This window comes from Mustela nivalis, assembly GCF_964662115.1.
Source record: "Mustela nivalis genome assembly, chromosome: X".
NCBI lineage: Eukaryota > Metazoa > Chordata > Mammalia > Carnivora > Mustelidae > Mustela > Mustela nivalis.
In genome coordinates, this window is record NC_139040.1 from 29984239 (window position 1) to 30004696 (window position 20458).

At 44.5% G+C, this 20458-nt stretch overlaps 1 protein-coding gene across 6 annotated transcripts in view; it reads right to left on the minus strand.

Annotated features, from left to right (window-relative positions):
• Positions 1 to 1673: 1673 nt before the first annotated feature.
• Positions 1674 to 20458, minus strand: part of LONRF3 (LON peptidase N-terminal domain and ring finger 3) — a 39003-nt gene continuing 20218 nt past the window's right edge. For 3 of the 6 annotated variants that reach the window (XM_082716293.1, XM_082716297.1, XM_082716295.1), the window contains 6 exons: positions 16380 to 16494; positions 14134 to 14255; positions 12137 to 12295; positions 11322 to 11484; positions 9966 to 10115; positions 1674 to 7117 (listed from right to left, as the gene is read on the minus strand). In XM_082716293.1, the coding sequence (XP_082572419.1) occupies positions 6962 to 7117; positions 9966 to 10115; positions 11322 to 11484; positions 12137 to 12295; positions 14134 to 14255; positions 16380 to 16494 (865 nt within the window). In that variant the 3' untranslated portion in view covers positions 1674 to 6961. Of the gene's footprint in view, positions 7118 to 9965; positions 10116 to 11321; positions 11488 to 12136; positions 12296 to 14133; positions 14256 to 16379; positions 16495 to 20458 lie in introns of all 6 variants that reach the window. The other 3 variants (XM_082716292.1, XM_082716296.1, XM_082716294.1) reach the window with 1 other exon arrangement.

Below are 20458 nucleotides of genomic sequence, written 5' to 3' on the forward strand. Positions count from 1 at the left end.
CTCCTTGTTTCCTGAGCACATGCCCACACTTTGGGTTTGGGCATAAATGGCCTCCCCAATCGGGCCAGAAGACCAAACCCCGTGACTACGAGAAGAGGACACATGAAGTTGTGGCCAGGAGGAGGCGACCTGGGTCGTTCAGACTTCAGGAGCCACTCCAGTCATCCTGGCTAGCCATGATCGAGTAGACTCATCTGCGTGGACAGCCCCAGCAGAAGGGCCGGAAGCCACGTGTGGGCCCAGCGCTCCCCGTCACCGCTGGTCATCTTGTGAAAGAGCACATGTGCACTTGCAGGATGAGCACGTGGCCCTGGGAATGTAGCAGCGTATGGGGGGTGGCGACTGATACCCTGATAGGCCAAAGGGGTGGTGATCTCCCCTGCCCACCCCCTGCGTCTGCCAGATATTCCCCTACCACACCTCTAAAATGCAAGAAGCAAGCTTTTGAGAGCAAAAACAGACTTTGGGTGAGTGGGTTATTTCAGGACTTAATGTGTTATATTTTGTGGCCTCCAGAAATGGCCCCTAGGGACTCACAGGGAGTGAGGCAGCGCTCTGCAGCGGGGGTTGGGGCCGGCACTTTAGTAAGTGGAGGAAAGCGGTTTTCGGAGCATTCTAACGCAACGATGCTACTTGCTAATGCATGTGTATCCAAGCGGACAGTAAACATGGACGGCTGGCCAGTGCCAGGATAGGGCGGGAAGGGAAAGGCAGTCACAGAAAACCAGAAAGTGTGGGAGAAAGGGGTTCGGAGATCCAGAGGCAGGGCTCCTGGGGGCCGGGACCCTCCTGCCTTGACCAGGGCCTGCCTTTACATTGGGCTGAGCCTGGACAGGCCAGCTGGGAAATTCCTGCATTCCTTGGAAGAAGCCAGCATCGGGAGTACCGACCCGGGCCCCTTCCTGTCCCACCTCAGCCCCTCCCGGGAGCGATGAAATCCTCGCAGGAAGGGAAAGTGGAAGTATCTAGGAGCCTGTGGGTCTAGGGCATTTGTTCTTTCCTTCTCTTGCTCTGATCTAATTTGGACACAGGGAGTTCCTTCCAGGGAGGCATCTTTGGCCGTAGAAAACTCACGGGAGTGGAGCCAGGGTGGATCCCAGAGGAGAGGAAGCAGAAAGTGTTGGCTTTGGCTTTGCCCAAGGCGGGGAGGGCAACTGCAAACCAGACCTTCCTTTGAGATGACCCAGTGCAGTTCTCCAGAGAGAGTTACGCAGGCATTCTGGCCCGGACCGCCTGGGAGGGAAGACTGTGCCTTTGGCCGGGGTGCGCTCCAACTCCTGACCACCAGACGGGGTGGACTGGGCCCGGAAGTCCAACAGAGCCAAGTGTTTCCTCTGGGATCTACTTGGCCAGGAGTTCTCATTTTTCTCAATTACACAAAAGACCCTGTTACACGAAGGTCAAGCCAAGTGGGATTTGCTATCATTTTCACTGTCGCACTCCACTGTATTTTGTTTGCCGGAGGGAAACAGACCCTGCATAAAGTCTTCCGTGGCAGGAGACTTAAAACTGGTACTGAAAAGATGTTGCTGAGTCGCACTTGCCGAACCTAGCTCGGTCAGTATTGCCCACTGTCCCAGTTTTACCAGTTTTCCCATCAAAGGGTTCACGCTTTGGGCCTTAGCTTTAGCCTATCGTGGAGAAACAGTCTGACGCAAATAAAAACACATAACTTGCTTTTCACAAACATTTTATTTTGGCAAAGAAAATGGTAAGTAGTGTATTCTGTTTGAAGCAAACCCAACAGATGAACGGATCTGCAAACAAACTAAGGGTGGGTTATTGGCAAAACACTCAACATAAGTCTTTAAATAACAAGATTTTTTTAAACAATTTTTGCATTTTTGAAAGACAGTTTATGGCCAGGTTTTCAGAACACATCACATTAACTAGCTCACGCCGGCCTCACTGTCAGATGCGTGAGAGCTTACTGTTTGAGTGAAAATCTACTTCCTTGAAAGATCTTCTGATCAAATGTATTTCAAGCAACAGGAACAAGAACAGAATAGATGGTCCAATAGCTTTCCCTTCTATTCGGCTTCCAACAAAATGATGACTTATTTAGGCAATTCCTGCCCAAAAGTTATGGGTTGAGCTTTGTTAGATAGAAAGTGAAACGATAGGAAACATTTTTTAATGCATGAACATCTTTCACAGCAAAAGTCTACATCAATCACATTGTTATTACAACATAGAAGAGTTGAAACAGCATTTTGTACAGATTTGGAAGAAAGAAATCCATAAGGAGAAACCAAGCATATAGAGGTAGTTGAATAACAACAAGGGGGTGGGGAGGAAGCATTATCTTAATTTCCCTTCCAGTTCATTACAGCGGGAAAGTAAAATGGCTGCTGAACAAACAAGCGGGCTAACAAGCACACCCACACATTTGCCACTGTTTGCACGGCCTGCTTGAGATTTTAATCCTGGCAGGACTGAGCGCGGCCTGAAAAGATGGAGCTAGTGTATCTAAGATAAGCCTATGATGCCACATTGGCCTATTTGCGCTCCTTTTATTTTGCTGTTTATTGTTGTTGCTTTGACAATAGAGAAACAGGCGATTTTTAACATGACGCACAAGCTACCGTGTTGCTTTGTAAACTTCTGTTAATCACATTTGCTGCGACAAATTTTTAAACAGCTACAGAGTCGTGAAGCAAAAGCTTTAGAAGGACACCAGGAACGGAGATTACAGGCACTTCTCTCTCAAGGTTAACTTAGCGCATTGAAAAATAACCACTTGTAAGTGAGAACAACTTCATTTCACCTCTGGATGTGTATCACCAGGATTATAAAACAGTTGAACAGTGGGAGCTATCGTTCTAAGAGGAACTGAATGCGTACATTGTACGTGACTCCTTTTCCTTGTCTCCCTCTGCACTCAGAAAGAAGGGGCACACACTGTAGCCCATGCAGCTGGCCTGCTTTGCAGAACTGCTTTCAATCTTAAATCAAAACCTCACTCCTCAAGCCCCAGATGGGCTGAAAATCTGTCCTTTTCCATTATCTGGGCTGCCTTCCATTTGCATCCTTATATGCCTCTGCTACGATTTTGCCTCGATAAACAGAAACGGATGCAAAGTCAACATGTTGGGAACTCAAGTTCTGAGTCCTTGAATGAAGCTCCCAACCTGGAAATGGAGTTGGCTGGGGAGCACAGTCCCTGATGGATTCTGGTCTATCCACAGCATGCAATGTTTGACAGTAAGAGACCTCTGGGTGCTGTGAACCAGCCTCAGGAGCTCCACGGCTCTGACGGCCAGTCACAGGGGATTATCTGAGCCCAGGCCAGCCCCAGAGGCAGAGCTAGAAATGCCATGGGGCTAGATGCAGTCAGCCTTCAGAAAAGGCAAATTCTCAAAATAGTCAGGTCTCTCGGCCCCATTAAGTCAGGGGCAGGTGCCCTTTTCTCCAAGTTGTCTACAGAAAATTAGTTTAACATTTTTCATTTTCTACATTTTGCTGGGTATTAGCTAGCAGCAGTAGTACAGTACAAAGCAGAAAGGCATTGTATCTGCTTGGTACCTAATATATATATATATGCACACATATATACATATATACACACATATATATACACACAGAAAATAATCTAGGTATAATCTAGGTTAAAACAAGAAAATTATCCAAATAAATGGCACAGTCTACCAAGGGGGAAGTCTTGTACTTCTGGCCTAGATTTAGCCTTATGTCTTTTCTCTGTACAATCTTCATACCCAAGCTTGGCAGCAAAATCAGTTTATAAGTGGTGAAAATGGTCATGTTCAGCTGACTACCCCATTCAAGTACATCCCAAAGAAAGCCAAGGCTCATCAGCCTTGCATCTGGCCTCCAACCACTGCTGACACAAAAGCTTGCTAGAAAACAACTCAAATGTGTTTTTAGGCTATCGAGAGTACAGTGCAATTCTGCCCAGCCAAGATCTATTTGTTGGAGTTAGGTTCTCATTTATCAACAGAAAATATTCTATACTGTAGAATTTTACTTAAAAAAAAAAAAAACTTTCCTTTTTACTTAGATTATGATGTATGAGGTAACTGCATTTTACTTAACCCCCAACTGCCATTTGAATCATGAGCTTCTGAGGTACACTTTTGTGACTTGGTTACCTTGACTATCTAATAAAATTATGTGTAACAGAAACTGTCCAAAGTGTTAAAAATCTGCGAAGTAAGGGGTTCAAAATCAAGCTTGGCTATTAACTGGCTGTGTTATCTGGGCAAAATGTTAAACATTGCAGGGCCCCAGCCTTCTCATCTGTAATGTGGGGATGATAACTGATCTCACAGGGCTGATGTGGAAAAGAAACGATTCCACAAACTTGTGTATGTTCGTGGAATGAACCTGGAAGCACGTGGCTCGGTGGCCAGTACTTACTAGGTTCACAATAAACTTCTGTGGCAGCAGCATAAAGAAATCCCATGAATTAATAAGCACAAAAGTCAGATTGTAAAACTCGTTCACTCTGGCATGGCCAAGATTTTTAATACTCTTTGAAGAGCAAATGATGAGCTGGTTATTGAAATGGAGCTAGAACTTAAGACTTCCATTATATCAGAAATTCTAGACCTCCAAAGAGCACTACTTTTTAGTCCTATTGAAATAAGGAAAAATGATCTTGCCTAGAAGTCTCCCTTGTCTCTAACCCTCATTTGTTCCCTAGCCTTTTCATTTTCCCAAACAGACTTGTCTCCAAAAGGAATTAACTGTAAAGCATCAAGTTATAGTCCAAGAATCAGTGGTGCGGATCCCCCCAACTACGTTTCAAGGAGTAGATATGGGTCCTGTGTGTAAAGACAGTGTTTTATGCAAACATGGGCCCCTGATGATATTCTATAACTATGAATAACCTAATCAAAACTATTATTTTTCGAACCTCTCCTAGGCGCTAGGCACTCTGCTAAGTGATTTACATAAATACTACCTTATATAACATTCATAACAACTGTATATGTGGCACTGAACACTGCCAATTCCTAGATAAGGACCTTGGGCCCCAGAAAGTGTTAAATCATAAAACAAAAACATCTACCAAGGGGAGATGCTTATGACATTTTCTTTGCTGCATTTGCACTAGATGATGGGAAAATATTTCACTAGAGTCCTAATGCTACGACCTCGTGGCTGGGCACCAAGTGGGAGGGGGAGACTTTAATTTCCCGCTCCCTGAGCCCTGCAGAATTTGCCTGGGCAGTAACCACGCCTATACTTCCATTTTTCACTAGCCTGGTCTGGCCGCAAACATCATGCCTGGTAACATAGCACTCTGACAATATAGCATCCATTTGGCAAGTGCAGAAAAGATCCTTGAGTTTCTGCTTATGTGAATCTCTGTTCTGTTGCCTTGGATCATCTCATTCTCCCTTCTCTGTTTCTGGACGAAGGTGGTGATGAAAGAAGCCAGAACGGTTCCTTGAGGCACTAAGCCCTCCTCAGAGGGGTGGAGGGACCGCCAGGCATCACATCGGGTGATAATGCGCACGACAGTGTGAATGGTGGGACTCACTTTTTGCCTGCCCTAATCTCTTCACCCCATTGTCATTGTGACACGCCATCCTCAGGGCATTTTTCAGGTCCTCCCGGCACTAAAGGAATCACACTAGCACTAAGCGGGCTAAACAAGACCTCCCTCTTACCTTCTTACCCATTATCCTTCAGCTGTACCTCTATCTTTGGCCTATAGCGTTTGGGAGGGAAGGCAGTGCTTAGATAAAATCATGGATTCACTATTTCCTTTAAAGAGTTTTACAAACCGAAAAGATAGTTTTTCTGTTTTTTTTTTTAAGGGTTTCTACCTTTTCTACTGGCTTCATTGCATTTTAATAACAAAGAGCTCTTCTTCATGTGTTTGCACGAGTGCTAGCCAGGTCGTGATCCCCAGAACCCTGAGAAGAGGTGGGGTATGGAGGCTATGATGTGCCAGACTGAAAATCATTCCCTCTGAAGGGTTAAAAATCATCCTGCCTCAGAATCCCACTCCTAACTGCACTGGGGAGACATGAGGTACACTGTAATTAGATTGTTGAGATAAATGCCTACAACAGATTGTTCTGAAAGACACCCCTCAGATTCATCTCTTAGTTGAAAGAAAGTCATTCCTTCAGCCCTACTCCATATAACACAGAGAGAATGGATTATTTTACCTCACCCTGGCTTATTCCATAATGTATGCCAAATCCCTTGTGTATCTTATATTGTTGAACCCAAACTGAAAGCCAAATGGAACCTGCGAAGATCAGTAATCTCTATGTGACCCTGAACTTCCTCTAACCTTCCAATGGGGTAGATCCGGAAATCGTTCGAGAACTGGTTTAAGAATCACAGTTACATGTGATAAAAGCAAAAATGGCACATTTCTAGTACTGTTATTTCCCCCTTGGTACACGGTAAACCACGTTAATAAATAAAGTAACTGGCTTCTCAGTAACGTACACTTAAATAGTCACAAACACACATGTAGAAAAAAGGATACTGTAGTGCAAAAAATAAATTATTAAAACGGATAGAACGATGAACCTTATTTTACACAATGCTGTATAAACCCTGAACCATGTGGAATGAGAACTCAAGTCAGTGAAATAACACGACGTTATTAGTATCTGTGTGTCACATTTCAACCACACACTTAACTATGCAAGAAAGAAAATTAAAGCAAAACCACTTTAAACTTTCGGAAAAGTTTATGTCGAAATCAAAGGAATTTTTTTCTTCTGGGCTTTTAAACACCTCTGCTGAGCATGTCGTTGTGCAGCATGTCAAGAAGCATCTTAAGACAGAAAGTTTCAAACAGGTCCCATGCTTTTGGTCTTTCTACACATTTTCTCTCTGTGACCAACAGCAAGGAAATGCCTGTTTGATACTTCCTTCTGTTAAGATGTTATTGCAATTAGATATATTTACAAGATGACTCCCCCAAGGGCGGTGGGGAGGGTGGGCCTTCCTCTTCAGCAATCCACTCTCACTAGTTTTGGTTTCGGGATATAAAGGCCAGGACTCGCCGAATGCCGTTCAGTCTATCCTTTAAGGACCTCATAGCTAGGAATGGGAGCTGAGCTCGGCTTTCCAGTGGGAGAACCGCTAACGTCCACCAGCACCAGGCTGGGCCATTTGGGTTAACCTACAACAGAGAAACACATGGGTTCATCCCATTTTCACAGAAGTGAGCTCAGTCTGCAGGTTTCCCACACCGCACGGTAAACGTCGCAGGACGAACTGCTTCTGTGTACGGCAGACCCTGCTGATCACGCCCAGGTCTACGTCCCCTTATCCGAGCTGGGTGTGTAGCCACCCAGAAAACAAAGGCTGCCTTGAGCCAGGGGAGGCCACAAGACCAGGTTCTGGCTAATGAGATGTAAACAGAAGTTCTATGTGTAACTCCTGGATCATGCGCCGGGAACAGGTCCTGGGCCCGCCACCTTACTCTTTCTCTCCCCCCAGCTCCCGGCCAGAGCGTGAACATGGTGACGACCAGCCTTCTTCTATCAGAAAGACGGGGCAACATTCTGAGGATGGTAGAGATCTGCGATGTAGGACACTGGATCTCTGAATGATCTCATGGAACAGAGCTGCCCTAGCTCTCTATCTGGTTCAAGCCACGGTTATTTTTAGTAGTTGTTAAAGCAAACAAATCAATATCCTAACAGATACCCTATACCTCCCAGCCAGTATGATTCTGTGAGCTAGAATATCTACCACTCAGTCTGTTCCATTTCAAAGATTCTGTTTAGGTTCTTTGGACTGACACCCACCACCTGTGGGCCTTCAATTCCCATGATCCCTTGGGCTCGGCATGTCTCTTAACTCCCTTTATTTCCCTGCTCCTGGCTGAAGGCAATATAGTTCCCACATGCCATGTCACTCTACAAGGCCACAGCTAGCTTCTCCTCTGAAACCAAAGCCTATGATCCACAGCCCCAAAGCACAGCAATCCCACTCTGCAAAATTTCCAGTTAGAAAACACATTCACATTAGAAATGTATTCGGTCCCCAGGTTTCTTTTTTAATAACGACCCTTCCCACCCCACATGAGTCCTTTACCGAAATTCAGTTTGTCAGCAGCGTCTCAGGTACACGTTTTAGACACTGGTGACTTATTTCCTGTGAAGCCTGAAATGAGCTCTCGACTCGCAACTTCCAGAAGATGGGTTTAGGACTATACAGAACCCCACTCTGGTCAGACCACCTACATATTTGCCTCCAAATTGGTTCACCTGATTCTCCCCAAACCTTGCTGCCTTCTTGGCTTCTCTGTGCCTGTAGCTTCTGAATTCTTCTTTGCCCCTCACTGTGAGCTGTAACAGGCTCTCCCTCCTATTATTAGTTCTGGATATGAAATTGACATATTCTAAACTATCTTTCCCAGGGCCATTAACAAAGACATTTAAGGTGATGTTAATACTTGCAGCTATTTCTGAGATTTCTGAGAAATCTCCTCCCAAAGCTTAGAAAATTCTTATTAATGGGACCTCTGGGGCTGCAACACTGGCTGGATCAAACTGGATGATTTTTTAAATTATTATTATAATTTTTTTGCTGCTGCCAAAGCAATATGATAATGGTTCTAATAAGAAAGGAAATGAGCCCAAGATTTCAGCTTTCTGTGTCATCGAGCCCTTATGAATCACTCTCTGGCTTCTGTGTTTTTTCTTGAGGAAGATGCTGTGTCATTGCTGATTGCTACCTTCTGCCTGACTGAGGAAGAATGCTTTCCAAAAGGTGAAGGGGAACGTTACACTTGATCATGAGCTTGCTCATAGCTCTGACGTAGTTCTGAGTCACAGTGGCCCAGAGCCAGGAGCTGGGTCACTGGGAAGCACTGACTGGACTTTCTCCCTTCAACATTCATGCCTTTGCATGGGGGGTAGGTGGGAAAGAGGCACGTTTGTGGTCTGGAGAAAGTGAGACATTTCAGTCCATTAGGGAACAGACCGGTGTTTTACAGCCCCAGATGCAAGAAGAAGAGGGGACTTGGAAGACCTCCTCTCCCACCTCCCTCATTTCAGAGCTGGGAGAAAGGTTGAGAGAGGAGAAGGGACTTATCCAAGGTCACACAGCTAGAGTGGTAAGGACCAGTCTCTTGGCAGGGAAATCAGAACATACATATTCCAACTCACTACTGTGACAGAGTGAAAGCAAAGAATCAAGGAAGTCATGGAAGTGATGATGTAGGGAGCCAGCTCAGAATGTGGGAGAGGTGATCGTGGGCAAATATTTAACTAGCTTATCTCCAACCTGGTCTTAGAGAGAGAGTATTGTCTGATTTATACCAGGCAAACAAAGCTTAGAGAAACTTAACTATCTCCAATTTCCTGAAAAGCTTCTGATCTGCAGCTTGATCTCTCAAGTGGACCTGTCTCCCCAGGAAACAGACTAATCCAGTAGAACCTAATGAACTACTTTCTAGTATAATTCAGCCAAGGGTAGATTTAAAGATTGGGTCTGTTTGCTCAGGACCTGCTCACCCCTGATGAGAACAATGACAAGGGTCTAGACATACGAGGCTAAGGAGAGAGGGACCCAGGTGTGAGAAGATTCCGGGGTTTGCAGTTCGAATCCTGTAAGTTAGCTGGTCCCAACTCCCTGCTACAGCAATGGGGAAGAGAGTTTGGGGCTCCCCAGAACTGGAAACCTTTGGTCTCAGCTCCCAGGATACCCTTCTCTTAAGCCTGGCCTTTGCGTGAATCTTGTCACTCCCACATATTACTGTGGTGTGACTCTGGACCCTCACTCAAAGTTCTTCTGTTGATGGTGTTTGTGTTCTCAAACTCTCACCTGACTTATCTCTGAAAACCTGTCTTGGATCCAAGTTCCTACTGCTTTACTTTACTGCTCCAATTCTGACTCGGGATCCATCTTCCTCTCTGTTCCTGGTCTGCCAAATGGCAACCGTGCACCCACCTGATCCCAAACCCTAGGCTCTCTCATCCAGTGGGGGCAGTCCATTACAAAAAGACATATTCATGTACCTGGGGATCAGCATCTTTCTCTGGCATGGGACCAAAGTGACTGATTATCCGATTCTTCAGAGATGATTTGAGCGAATGAAACCACGATGACGCTTGCTCATAGACACAATTATGCAATCCCATGAGCTCAGCATAATCGTCTCCTTGAACCTGAAAGTACCAAAGTGGAAATGAAGCACTCTGTACCTTCTCCACCACTCCCAAGGCTGCTGCTGACACAGACTCCCTTGGGCATCCAGCCTGCCCCCCTAGGAAGGCTTGCCCACCCGGCCTTCTCCAGTGTGGTATGTGAACGTCTCCTCTGCCAGAGGATGGGCTGTGCATAACTTGTTGAGGGGCAGGAGGAAGAATAAAGTCTCCTCTGGGTAAATTAGCTGAAACAGCAAGACAGGTAGGAAACCAGAGGGGCGCACTGGCTTGAGTGGAGGCATGCTGTCCAACTAGCTTACACTGCTTTACGCCTCTCTCCTTTTCATGTTTTATATCTGGTTTCCCATTGCGCACTGGCAAAAGAGACCTGAGTATGTCTGTGTCTCACTGTGTAACTCTATTTTGCATGTCAAATACATTCATTCACCAATCAAACATTTACTAATCTTGTACCATGTAGTGAATGTAAACATAAATGAACGTGGAATTATTTACCTTTTCTTCTACCCATTAGTCCAGAACACCAAAGATTAACTGGACATGTTATTTTTCTGCTTTATGGTACGATGGGTTTTAGGGAAGAACTGTTAAGCAGGCTGCACGTTTAAAAATACAAATGTACGGGGGCACCTGAGTAGCTCAGTGGGTTAAGCATCTGCTTCAGTTCAGGTCATGATCCCAGCTACCAGGGATCAGGCCCCATTATCAGGCTCCCTGAGCCTGCTTCTCCCTTTCCCTCAGTCTGCCATTCCCCTGCTTGAGCTGTCAAATAAATAAATAAAATATTTAAAAAAAATACAAACATACATGTGAATCTATAATTATCTCAAAAGACAAAGTTGGAAAATATAAATAAATTGATACATAAAATGCACAAGTGTAGCTATTGTTCCTTATCTTCCCCTTGACATCTGTGGCAGAGACCTGACTCCTAGGCTGAAAGGGCCTCTGCGTGGTTGGTCTGGCTTGCCATTTCTCACGCATGAATAGGACTCAGCAGCTAGGCAGAGAAAGCCAGGACATGGAGCGCTCCTGGTGCCATTCTACAGCCAAACAGCAATCCAGCAGCATTCAGTGTCACCATAACAATTTGGTGAGAAATCCCAAGGCCCCCAACAGCGCTGAGAAATTCTTTTGCAAACATCTTTGTGGGCCAAGCTACAGGGATAGCCTGGCCTTGGGATTCGTGGCACTGGCCGTCCTCACCTTTTGGTCTTCAATGTATTCAATGTCAGCTGTATTGTAGCCATCTCGGTGGCCCTGATGGAGGACCCGGAAGCGCCTCTTGCCTATGCTGTCCACCACTGAGCGGCCGTCAGCAAAGAACTGCACATTTCTGATCTCCAGGATGCAGCCATATTCCGCGAACCTGCTTAATAGGGTATGAGTACAGACGTAAATCCTTGAGTCATTTCTGTGCCCTGGCCCTGAACCATTTCTGTAATCCCAGGCTGTGCCTCGAGGGACTTCTGCCTATTTGCCTGTGCTGGGGTCCACGGCGGCAACTACACAACAGGCAGTGTCTGTGCAAAGAAAAATGTTTATGTGATAACCTAACTGCTCTCGTGTATGGAGCATACACTCTGTATTAGGTACTGTGCTCAGTGTTTTATGCGCGTTAACTCGCCAACCCTCCCTACAAGCCCAGTGAGGTAGGCACTATTGTGCCCACTCTGCAGATAAGGACACTGAGTCACAGAAGTAACTCGTCCAAAGTCAAACTTGCTCAGGCTGGAGCCAGAATGTAAAGCCAGGCAGTGTGACTCCCAGGTCCACAGTCTTCCAGTGAAACAAACTGTAGAGTAAATGCCACTCGTTTAACAGATTAATCCTGGGGTTCCTTTATATAGGCAGCCTATTACATGGTAGGCTAGGGGCCAGGGAGACCATGGTCTCTATGAACACTCACGGTCACGGACTGACTAAATCTCGGGAGCTCCCGTCTTCTGGGAGCGCCCCAAAGTCAACCCAAATCCCTCTCCAGCCAAGCCTCCCTTCACCCTCCATAGTTCTCCACTTACCCTTTGACGGGATCTCCAAGGCACATGCCGAACTGCCTTGTGCCTGTCTCAATGCATCTACGAATCATCAGGCGGTAACAAGGCTCGAAGATGTGCAGGGGACAAGGAACGGTGGGATAGGCCATAGTACACACGAAAATAGGCACGTTCTTATTTAAGCTGTCAGGAAGAGCAAATGATGTGGATGTCTCAAAGCAATGTAGCAGAACACAGAAAAGTTGATCAAACGTCCCCTTGTGGTTCCCCCACAGGAAGGCAAGGAGACCTCAAATTTCGATGGCTAATTAAAAAAAAAAAAATCCTGAGATGCCACGGACACTACGGGCTGAGTCCCGTTACCTGGTGCAGAGGTTAGCCTAAGCACTGAGAAATTGAAACCGATATTCTATACGTTCTAATTTGCCTAAAGACGTCCTCTAGTACCTTCACATGGTGGGTGATAGCTATTCCTCAATCTTTTTTTTTTTTTTTAATGCTCTCTACTCAAAACAATCTCTTCAGATGTCGTGCTGGTGGTAAAAGTGGACCCAGCCCTCCAGGGGGATGGTGGGAAAATCTCTGCAAGGTCTCCATCAGCATCTCAAATTTACAAAGCCCCCAGGAGACCTGCTGGGCAGACCCAGCCAGAAGGACAAGGGAGTAGCAGAGAGGTAAGGTGCTAGTCTAGTGATGCTCAAAAGCTCCTGTGCATCAGTCACCAGGGGGCCCTCGGTCCAGACAGTGGGCTGCAGGACCCCTGAGATACTGGTATATTAGCTCTGGAGTTAGGACCCAGGAGTCTGCCCTTCAACAAGTGCCCATGAAGAAGCAGACGCACAGCCTGATGGGAAACCACCAACCGGCCCAGCGCCTCCTCCATCACCGTTCTCTTCTTCGTCTGGTAAATCCAGTACTGGAACTCATCAATAGCTATAAGACCATCTGCTCACATCCCCGCAGTATTAAGTTTAGGACTTCTTTAAATAGATATCCCTCTAGTATACCCCAGTGTTTATTCATAATACACTAAGTGATATTGGAGATAAGGGCTCAGAGAAACTCAAGGCAAATTTAAGAATCAGAAATAAAGATGCCCTGAGTAGATCTACTCTAAGTCAAGGAGAAAAACAAGGATTTAATTTCTAGCTTCTCAGGAGAACATATCATCCGAAGTGAGAGGCTCGCTCAAACGAAGCTGTGGCAGTTCAGAGGTGTTCTCTGTAAGGGGGGCACCTTTTGCCACCAGGCACCTGGCCCCCAGAATGCTGTGAGGATTCCAGTGGGGATGGGAAGGCGGGAGGCAGCAGTAGAAGAGGCAGAAGGGAGAGACTGCCTCCCGCTTTTTCCCAGTGAGCTGCTCTTCCAGCGGAGGAGCCCTCCTTCCTTGCCTCCTTACCCTGCCTCCCCCATGGGCCAGGCAGAGGAAGCACCGAACAAGCAGCAGTCTCACTATTACCATTACCATTAATTAAGTACTTACTGTGCACTAGCTCATTTAATCTTCGCAAGTCCGTGAGGTAAGAACGGATTATTCCCAAGCTACAGATGAGGAAACTGAGGTCCAGAGAGGTCAAGGGACTTGCCTGAGGTCCTGAAGTGTACTCGCTTTGTGGCAGAATTGGGTCACAAACCCAGGTCTGGTTGGCACCAAAGTTCTTAACCTCACAGAACCTGCTTAAGTATTTGCAGTCTTTTGTACACTCCATGAGTTCCCCTGATTAGCTACTCCAAATTTACTCCTACCTCCTACCAGCAACACCCAGGCACAAGTGCCAAGATGTGACCTGGTCAATGGTCTGTGGTGCGTGGGTAAGCGCTGAGCAACTGGCTTCTGGGGGAAGCTCTGGCTTACAGCATTTGCCAATTTCTATAGTGTAGATACTCTCACCAAGGCCAATGTCAAGCTACCAAAATGATATCATCAAGTGAAAAGTTAGGTAGAAATGTGCACATTCAGTTCTATGAGCCTCTGTGGGTCAAACTGAAAAAGAAAAAAGAGAAAACGTGCATATACATACTTAGAAAGTTCTTCCATTTCTTCTTCATAAAGCCTCCTTCGTTCCTTGAGTTCTTCTGGAAGGAATTTAGCTATTAGCTCTTCCATTATGACATTTTTGCTGTATTTTCTGGATGCCAAGCACTAAAGGGGGAACAGGGCAATGAAATACTAATCAGTCTTCAGAAAAACACAAAGCACGCCTGCTTTTGTCAGTAGGATAGTCGAATGACCCACATATCGGAGTAATTTGGACCCATGTATTAGCAGGTGATAAATCATACTGCATATATTCTCTGGATATTACATGTGACTAATTACTTTTATAATTAGGCAAAAATATTTTAACAAGGGAAAAAGACCTGTGTTGAAGTTCTAAAAATCTCATAGCTTCCCTAAAATGCTCAAATTGAGATTATGTGCTTGTGAAAAAGGTGGGAGGGCAAATCTTTCCCTTTCCTTTTCTGGTTACTACTGCATTTACAAGCTCATGAAAATGGTCTCCATCTGGGATATACTGAAAGTCTGGTCAAAATGTTTGGGGCATGAAAAAGCCATTTTCAAACACTGATCTTTTCCTGACCTGTCCCATATCCACGGCACCCCACCCCAATGCTCGGCTTCTGGATACTGTCAGTCTAAATATTCCCCCCGCCCAGCTTTAGCTAAAAACAAAACAACAACTAAATACTGGTGATTTTTTTAATCTGTTTTTTAGATATATCATCTAGGTTATCACTGAAATTATGTTATAAACCATGATTTCAGAGCCAAACTCAGGTCCATTGGTCACTACTATCCTCGCAAACACCCCTACTCCATACATATCCAGGGATCCGTAAGCAATGGGAATTTAACTGTGTGAACCAGACAATGAGAGTTAAAACATCTGCGAATTGCTTGCTACGGACACTACCCATAGAGACCCAGCAGGGGGAGCTCCTGGGTATAAAATTGCTTGTTGGAGACCCTTTTTCCATTCCCAGCATGGGCTCTGTGTGTCTATTCTGCAGTGAACGTGATTGGCATAAAATATTTATCGCTCTTGGACACAGTGTAAGTGCGCCCCTGTGCCAATACACAGAGACAGACAAGAATATTTTCTAGCCCCTGAGTCTGGGACCCCGCAGCATCTGCTCTTAGGATGCCTTCCCAGCCCCTGCTACCGCCTAATGGCGGATCAGCTGCTTTGCCCAGTCCCAGTCTTTGGGGAAAAGCAATGACTCAGGAGGTTGCTAATCCAGACTCCACCGCTGATGCTAAAACAGAAACCCAGGAAAGGCACATACTGAGATGTTAACAGCGGTTTTCTCCGGGTGCTCAGCAAGAGCAGGTTCTTCTTTCTGTTTACATGAATGTTGTAGTGTTACCACAACACACGTGTATTGTTATGTATAAGGACCATGGGCTCCTCACCCACCATCAGGCCAGCACACACCCAGGATTATCCTGGTTGATTATTTCACTCCATTCCCTTTGTTCAAACGTTTGGGTGTTGGGAAAGCTCAGCAGGTGACTTTTCTGGACCTACATTCACCTAGAGACAGCCTGGCATTTCTGCCCTCTCCTTGGGGACAACAAAGGTCAAGGAACTTTAAGACTGACTATAATGTGTCGTGCACAAGTCCCCAGGGGAGGGAAAACAAGATGGGCTCCCAGGTGTTCCTGTGCTACAGGAAAGTCCTCCAGTCCACCTGAAAAACAATGGTGGCTGCCTGTGTGGTTCCTTTCGGAGGACCTGGAAGCTGCAGAGCTTTTCAAGTGGCCAAATATCTGCTAGTAAGTACAGCAGCTCACGGGGTGGGGGTGGGGGGCATGGAACAAGGACTACACTGAAGGTCTGTGAGGTTTTTCTGGGGACATGGGAGTGATACCTTCAAACCACAGAATAAACAAGGATGATGAGAAGACATCAGCACTCATCTCGTCCAAGCCCAGAGGGGACAGAGGATTCACCTAAGATTGCAATGAATCAGGTGCCATGATAGGCTTAGCACCAGGATCCCTGTTTGTCCTCAATTTAATCCTTTTGGTTCCATCACAAATTAGTTTCACTATTTACAGTTCATAAAAACCTAGATGTTGCCCCATTTTCCTGAAGGACTTTGTGAAGAGCGGAGGGGTAGCTCTAAGACAGGAAAAATAGATAGATGGCCTGAGGGAGTATTTTTCCCTAGCACAGTGCACTGGCTTGGGATCCAACAGGACACCATTTTGGTATCCAGTTCCAAATAAGCTAACACAATCAAGACAGAAAGAATGTCTTACCTGTGCAAGACCATCTTTGCACAGTGGACACTTTGCATTGTGATCTAGGCATCTTTCAAGGCATTTTAAACAAAATGTATGTCCACAAGGTGTTGTGACTGGCTCATAGAATAATCTGAAATTTAGGAATCAAAATGGAAGAAACATGCAATAAGATGAAAAATAAAAGACAGAGCTAGTCAATGTTAAGGTTTTACAGTACTGGAAAATTCTGTGTAAGGGGGGGTGTCTTTCCCTTTTAAAATAATTCCCTGCTGTTGCTGCACTTCAGAAAAGCATTTGCTTTTTTATTCCTGAGCTGGATTTTTTAAAAAATGCATTTATCAACATTTATGACATAGCTAGATCATTTTGTAACATCAGTTCTAGTCAGTCTCTGCTGACTGGCATCCAAAATGTTTTTCCCTGTCAGATCCCAGAAAAATAGAGATTAATGCCCAGAGTGTCTGAATAGATTCCGTTCTAAAATATTTAGCAAACCTGTTCACTGAAAGATATGTAAACACACACACAGATAAACACACACACTCTGTCTCACACATTTACTCATTTAAGTACTTAATATCATATGTACAGTGCAAAAAGACTTGGCTTGTTTGCTAACCTTGACTCCATTTTTCACCTAAGCAATGTTTACTGCCTGAAGGATCTCAATATTGCACCTGTAACAAACAGATGACTACCTTTTGTATGAATGGATCATTTTCTTAGAAGCAGTAGAGTAATACTGTCAATGTGTTTATTGATACACACACACACACACACACACACACACATGCATATGCAGATCTGTCTCCATATACTTCAATTAGATCCCACTTTAATTGCTTTGCAGGAGCTGGATATTTTCAAAGCAATCTGGGGAATCTTTTAAAAAAGCTGTTCTATACATTCAGAGATTCATGGATTTACTTTGCTTAAAAAGAAAGGCTCACCTGCAGCAGGACCACTGGGTGGGGGCAGCTGAAGATGGTGGTTCAGAAGTGGGACCCGCGCTCACCAAAGGACAGACAGAAGGGAAAGACAGATGCCTGACCAGCCTCTTTTGACCTCACAGGAGTGTTCAGTTGAGAGGAAGAGGCAGCCAGCTGCACAGCCCCCTCGTGTGGCCAGGAGGTGCAACAACAGCCTGGCGCACAGAGCCAGGCTGAGCAGAAGGATCAAAATGTCAGAGAGGAAGAGTACCCAGAAAAAAACTGAACCCCCCCAACCAGAATGAAAGTGAGGTCCAGAGGGGAGGAAGTCGCTTCTAGTTGGCAGATCAAAGTCTATCCAATGTCCACCTTCCAGTGGCATGCTCCCTCTGTTCAAACAATGATTCTCGACCACTGCTGTTTGTGAGAATCACCTGGGGAGCTTTTCCTTTAAACAGCTTTACTGATGTGTAATTGACATGCATGAGCTGCACATACTCCAAGTTTACAGGTTAGTGAGTTTTAAACTATGTGCACACCTATGAAACCATTTCCACGATCCAGGTCATGAACATATCCGTCACCCCCAAATACTGCCTCATGTTCCTTTGTAAATCCTACCTCCTGCTCCCCTCTCCCAGCCTCCACCACCATCTGGGGAACTTTTAAGCACCATACAGTTGCCAGGGACCACGCTTACAGAGATTCAGATCCGTTTGTCCAGGGTAAGGGCCAGGCATCAGGATTTTTTTTTTTTAAAGCTCCTGGGTGGTTTTAATTAAAGTGCAGCCAGGATTGAAAATCACTGGATTCCACAATCTTACTAATCTCTGCACAGATGAATCCTGTACTGGTCTCCAAACTGAATTATCAGAGCCACCTGTAGAGCTTCAAAAACAGACACCGTGAAGCTCTACTGGGTCAAGTGTGCGATTTAGCGGGTCAAAGGGAGGGACAGAGATTTGATATTTTTAACAAGCCAGTGAAAGACTAGCAGCTGCTGGCACATTCCCCTCTTTCTTGATTAAAAAAATTCTAGTGGAATTTGAGGGAAAAGCATCTTGTGGGAAAGAAATGAATAGTTTCTTAAGAGAAATCAGTTTAAATTTAACAAGCTATCCACGAAACAGATTCTCACTTACTCATTTAGCAAACGTGCTCTGCGTGCTGACGCAGAACTAGGTTCTGGCAGTATGACAAGTACAAGAAGGCATCTGACTTCTAGGAGACGAGAGGACACACACTGAACAGGTCATTGAAAAAGTGAATTTAATAAGTCTGTACCAGTACAAATAATAATTTTTAAAGTGTTGAAATTAGAAAAAAAATAAACAATCACATGAAGGTCTGGAGTAGGAGAGAGACTTTTGATAGGTTCATTTTTTCTACATTTTGAATGTTATATTCCTGTTTTAGAAAGCAGCTCATTTGTTTAACAGAATTAATATATTTTAGTTATTAAATTGGCCAAAAAGTAAGATTAATTTTCAAAAAACACTATGATGGCGGTCCTAACCAGTGTACTAAGGAAGAAGAAAAAAAAAGTATGAGGATTAGAATGGAAAACACCAAATCTGTCATTATTCACACATGGTGTGATGGTGACCTGGTCAAATCTAAAAGAATCCACAGAGGGTACTGGGTGGCTCAGTCAGCTGAGTGTCCAACTCTTGGTTTCAGCTCAGGCAGTGATCTCAGGGTCATGGAATTGAGCCTCCTGTCAGGCTCTGCGCTCAGCAGGGAGTCTGCTTAAAGAATGACTCCCCCTTTCCCTCTGCTCTCCCTGGCTCCTTTCTCTAAAACACATACATTTTTTTTAAAAACATTTAAAAATCTACAGACTGATTATTAGAATTTGTAAGAATTGATAGTATTAACAAGGAAGTTAATAAATATACATACACACACAACTGTGTTCTATACACCAGCAAAAAACATAAGAAAACCCATTTTTAAAAAGGCAACATTTACAGTCACATTTAGAAATCAAGTGTCCAGGAAGAAATCCAACAAAAGCTGTACAAGACCTATGATGGAAAGAACTATAAATACCTCATTGAAAGGAAGTAAAGAAGACCCAATTAATCCCGATAAAAATCCCAATGGCTTATTTCAGATGTTTGTTTTGACTTGACAAGTTGATTTCTAAATGGTATAAGGCAAGGCAAAGGGTCAAGAGGACCGAAGACACTTCTAAGGGCAGCACTGTGGGAGGACTGGCTCTACCAGACATCAGACCTTATTATAAAGCTGTAGTGATTAAAACAGTATAGGGCTAGCACAAGGACAAATCCGTAAATAGACTAGAAAGCCCAGAAATAGACCCAGACCCAGATTCTTCATTTATGACAACTGTGGCACTTCAAAGCAGAGGGGGGATTTTCAGTACATGAGTAGCATTCTCAATAAATGCTATTTGGGATAGCGGGCTGTCTGTATGGGGAAATGAAGTTGGGCTGTTCTCACACCATACACAAAAATCACTTTCATGTGGGCTGGAAAGGTAAATGTGAAACAGTGAAGCTTTTAGAAGACATAACAGAATATCTTGATGATCTCAAGGTAAAAGAAAAAAAGATTTCTTGGGCAAAACACGCACAAGGAAAAAAAAGCCACTAACTATAAATGAAAAGATTGATAAATTTCATTGCATTAAAACAAAGAACTTGTAAGTTCTTTAAAGGGTGGCATGAAGAGAGCAAAAAGGCAAGCCACAAGTGGGGGAAGGTATTTTTAGCACACATGACTAACGGGGGCTTGTGTCCACAACATACATAAAGCTCCTAGAAGTCGGTAAGAAAAAGAGAGATAACCCAATCAAGATGGAAAAAGATTTATATGTACCAGCATACATAGAAACTTCTCATAGCAATGTTGTCCATAACAGCTCCAAACTAGAAACAACCCAAATATCCTTCTGAAATAGAACAGAGGAAGAAACTGTGGTAGATTCATACAATGGGCCACTATACATGAATGAAAATGAACAAACATCACCAGTACGCAGTAACGTGAATAAACCTAATACTGTGGAAAAGAAGCCAGAACAAAAAGAAATATGTTCTGGATAGTTTGATTTATATGAAGTGTTTTAGAAATAGGTAGAACTAAATTATACCATTTAGAGATGCATACATGGGTAGGGGGTAAAACTGTTTTTAAAAA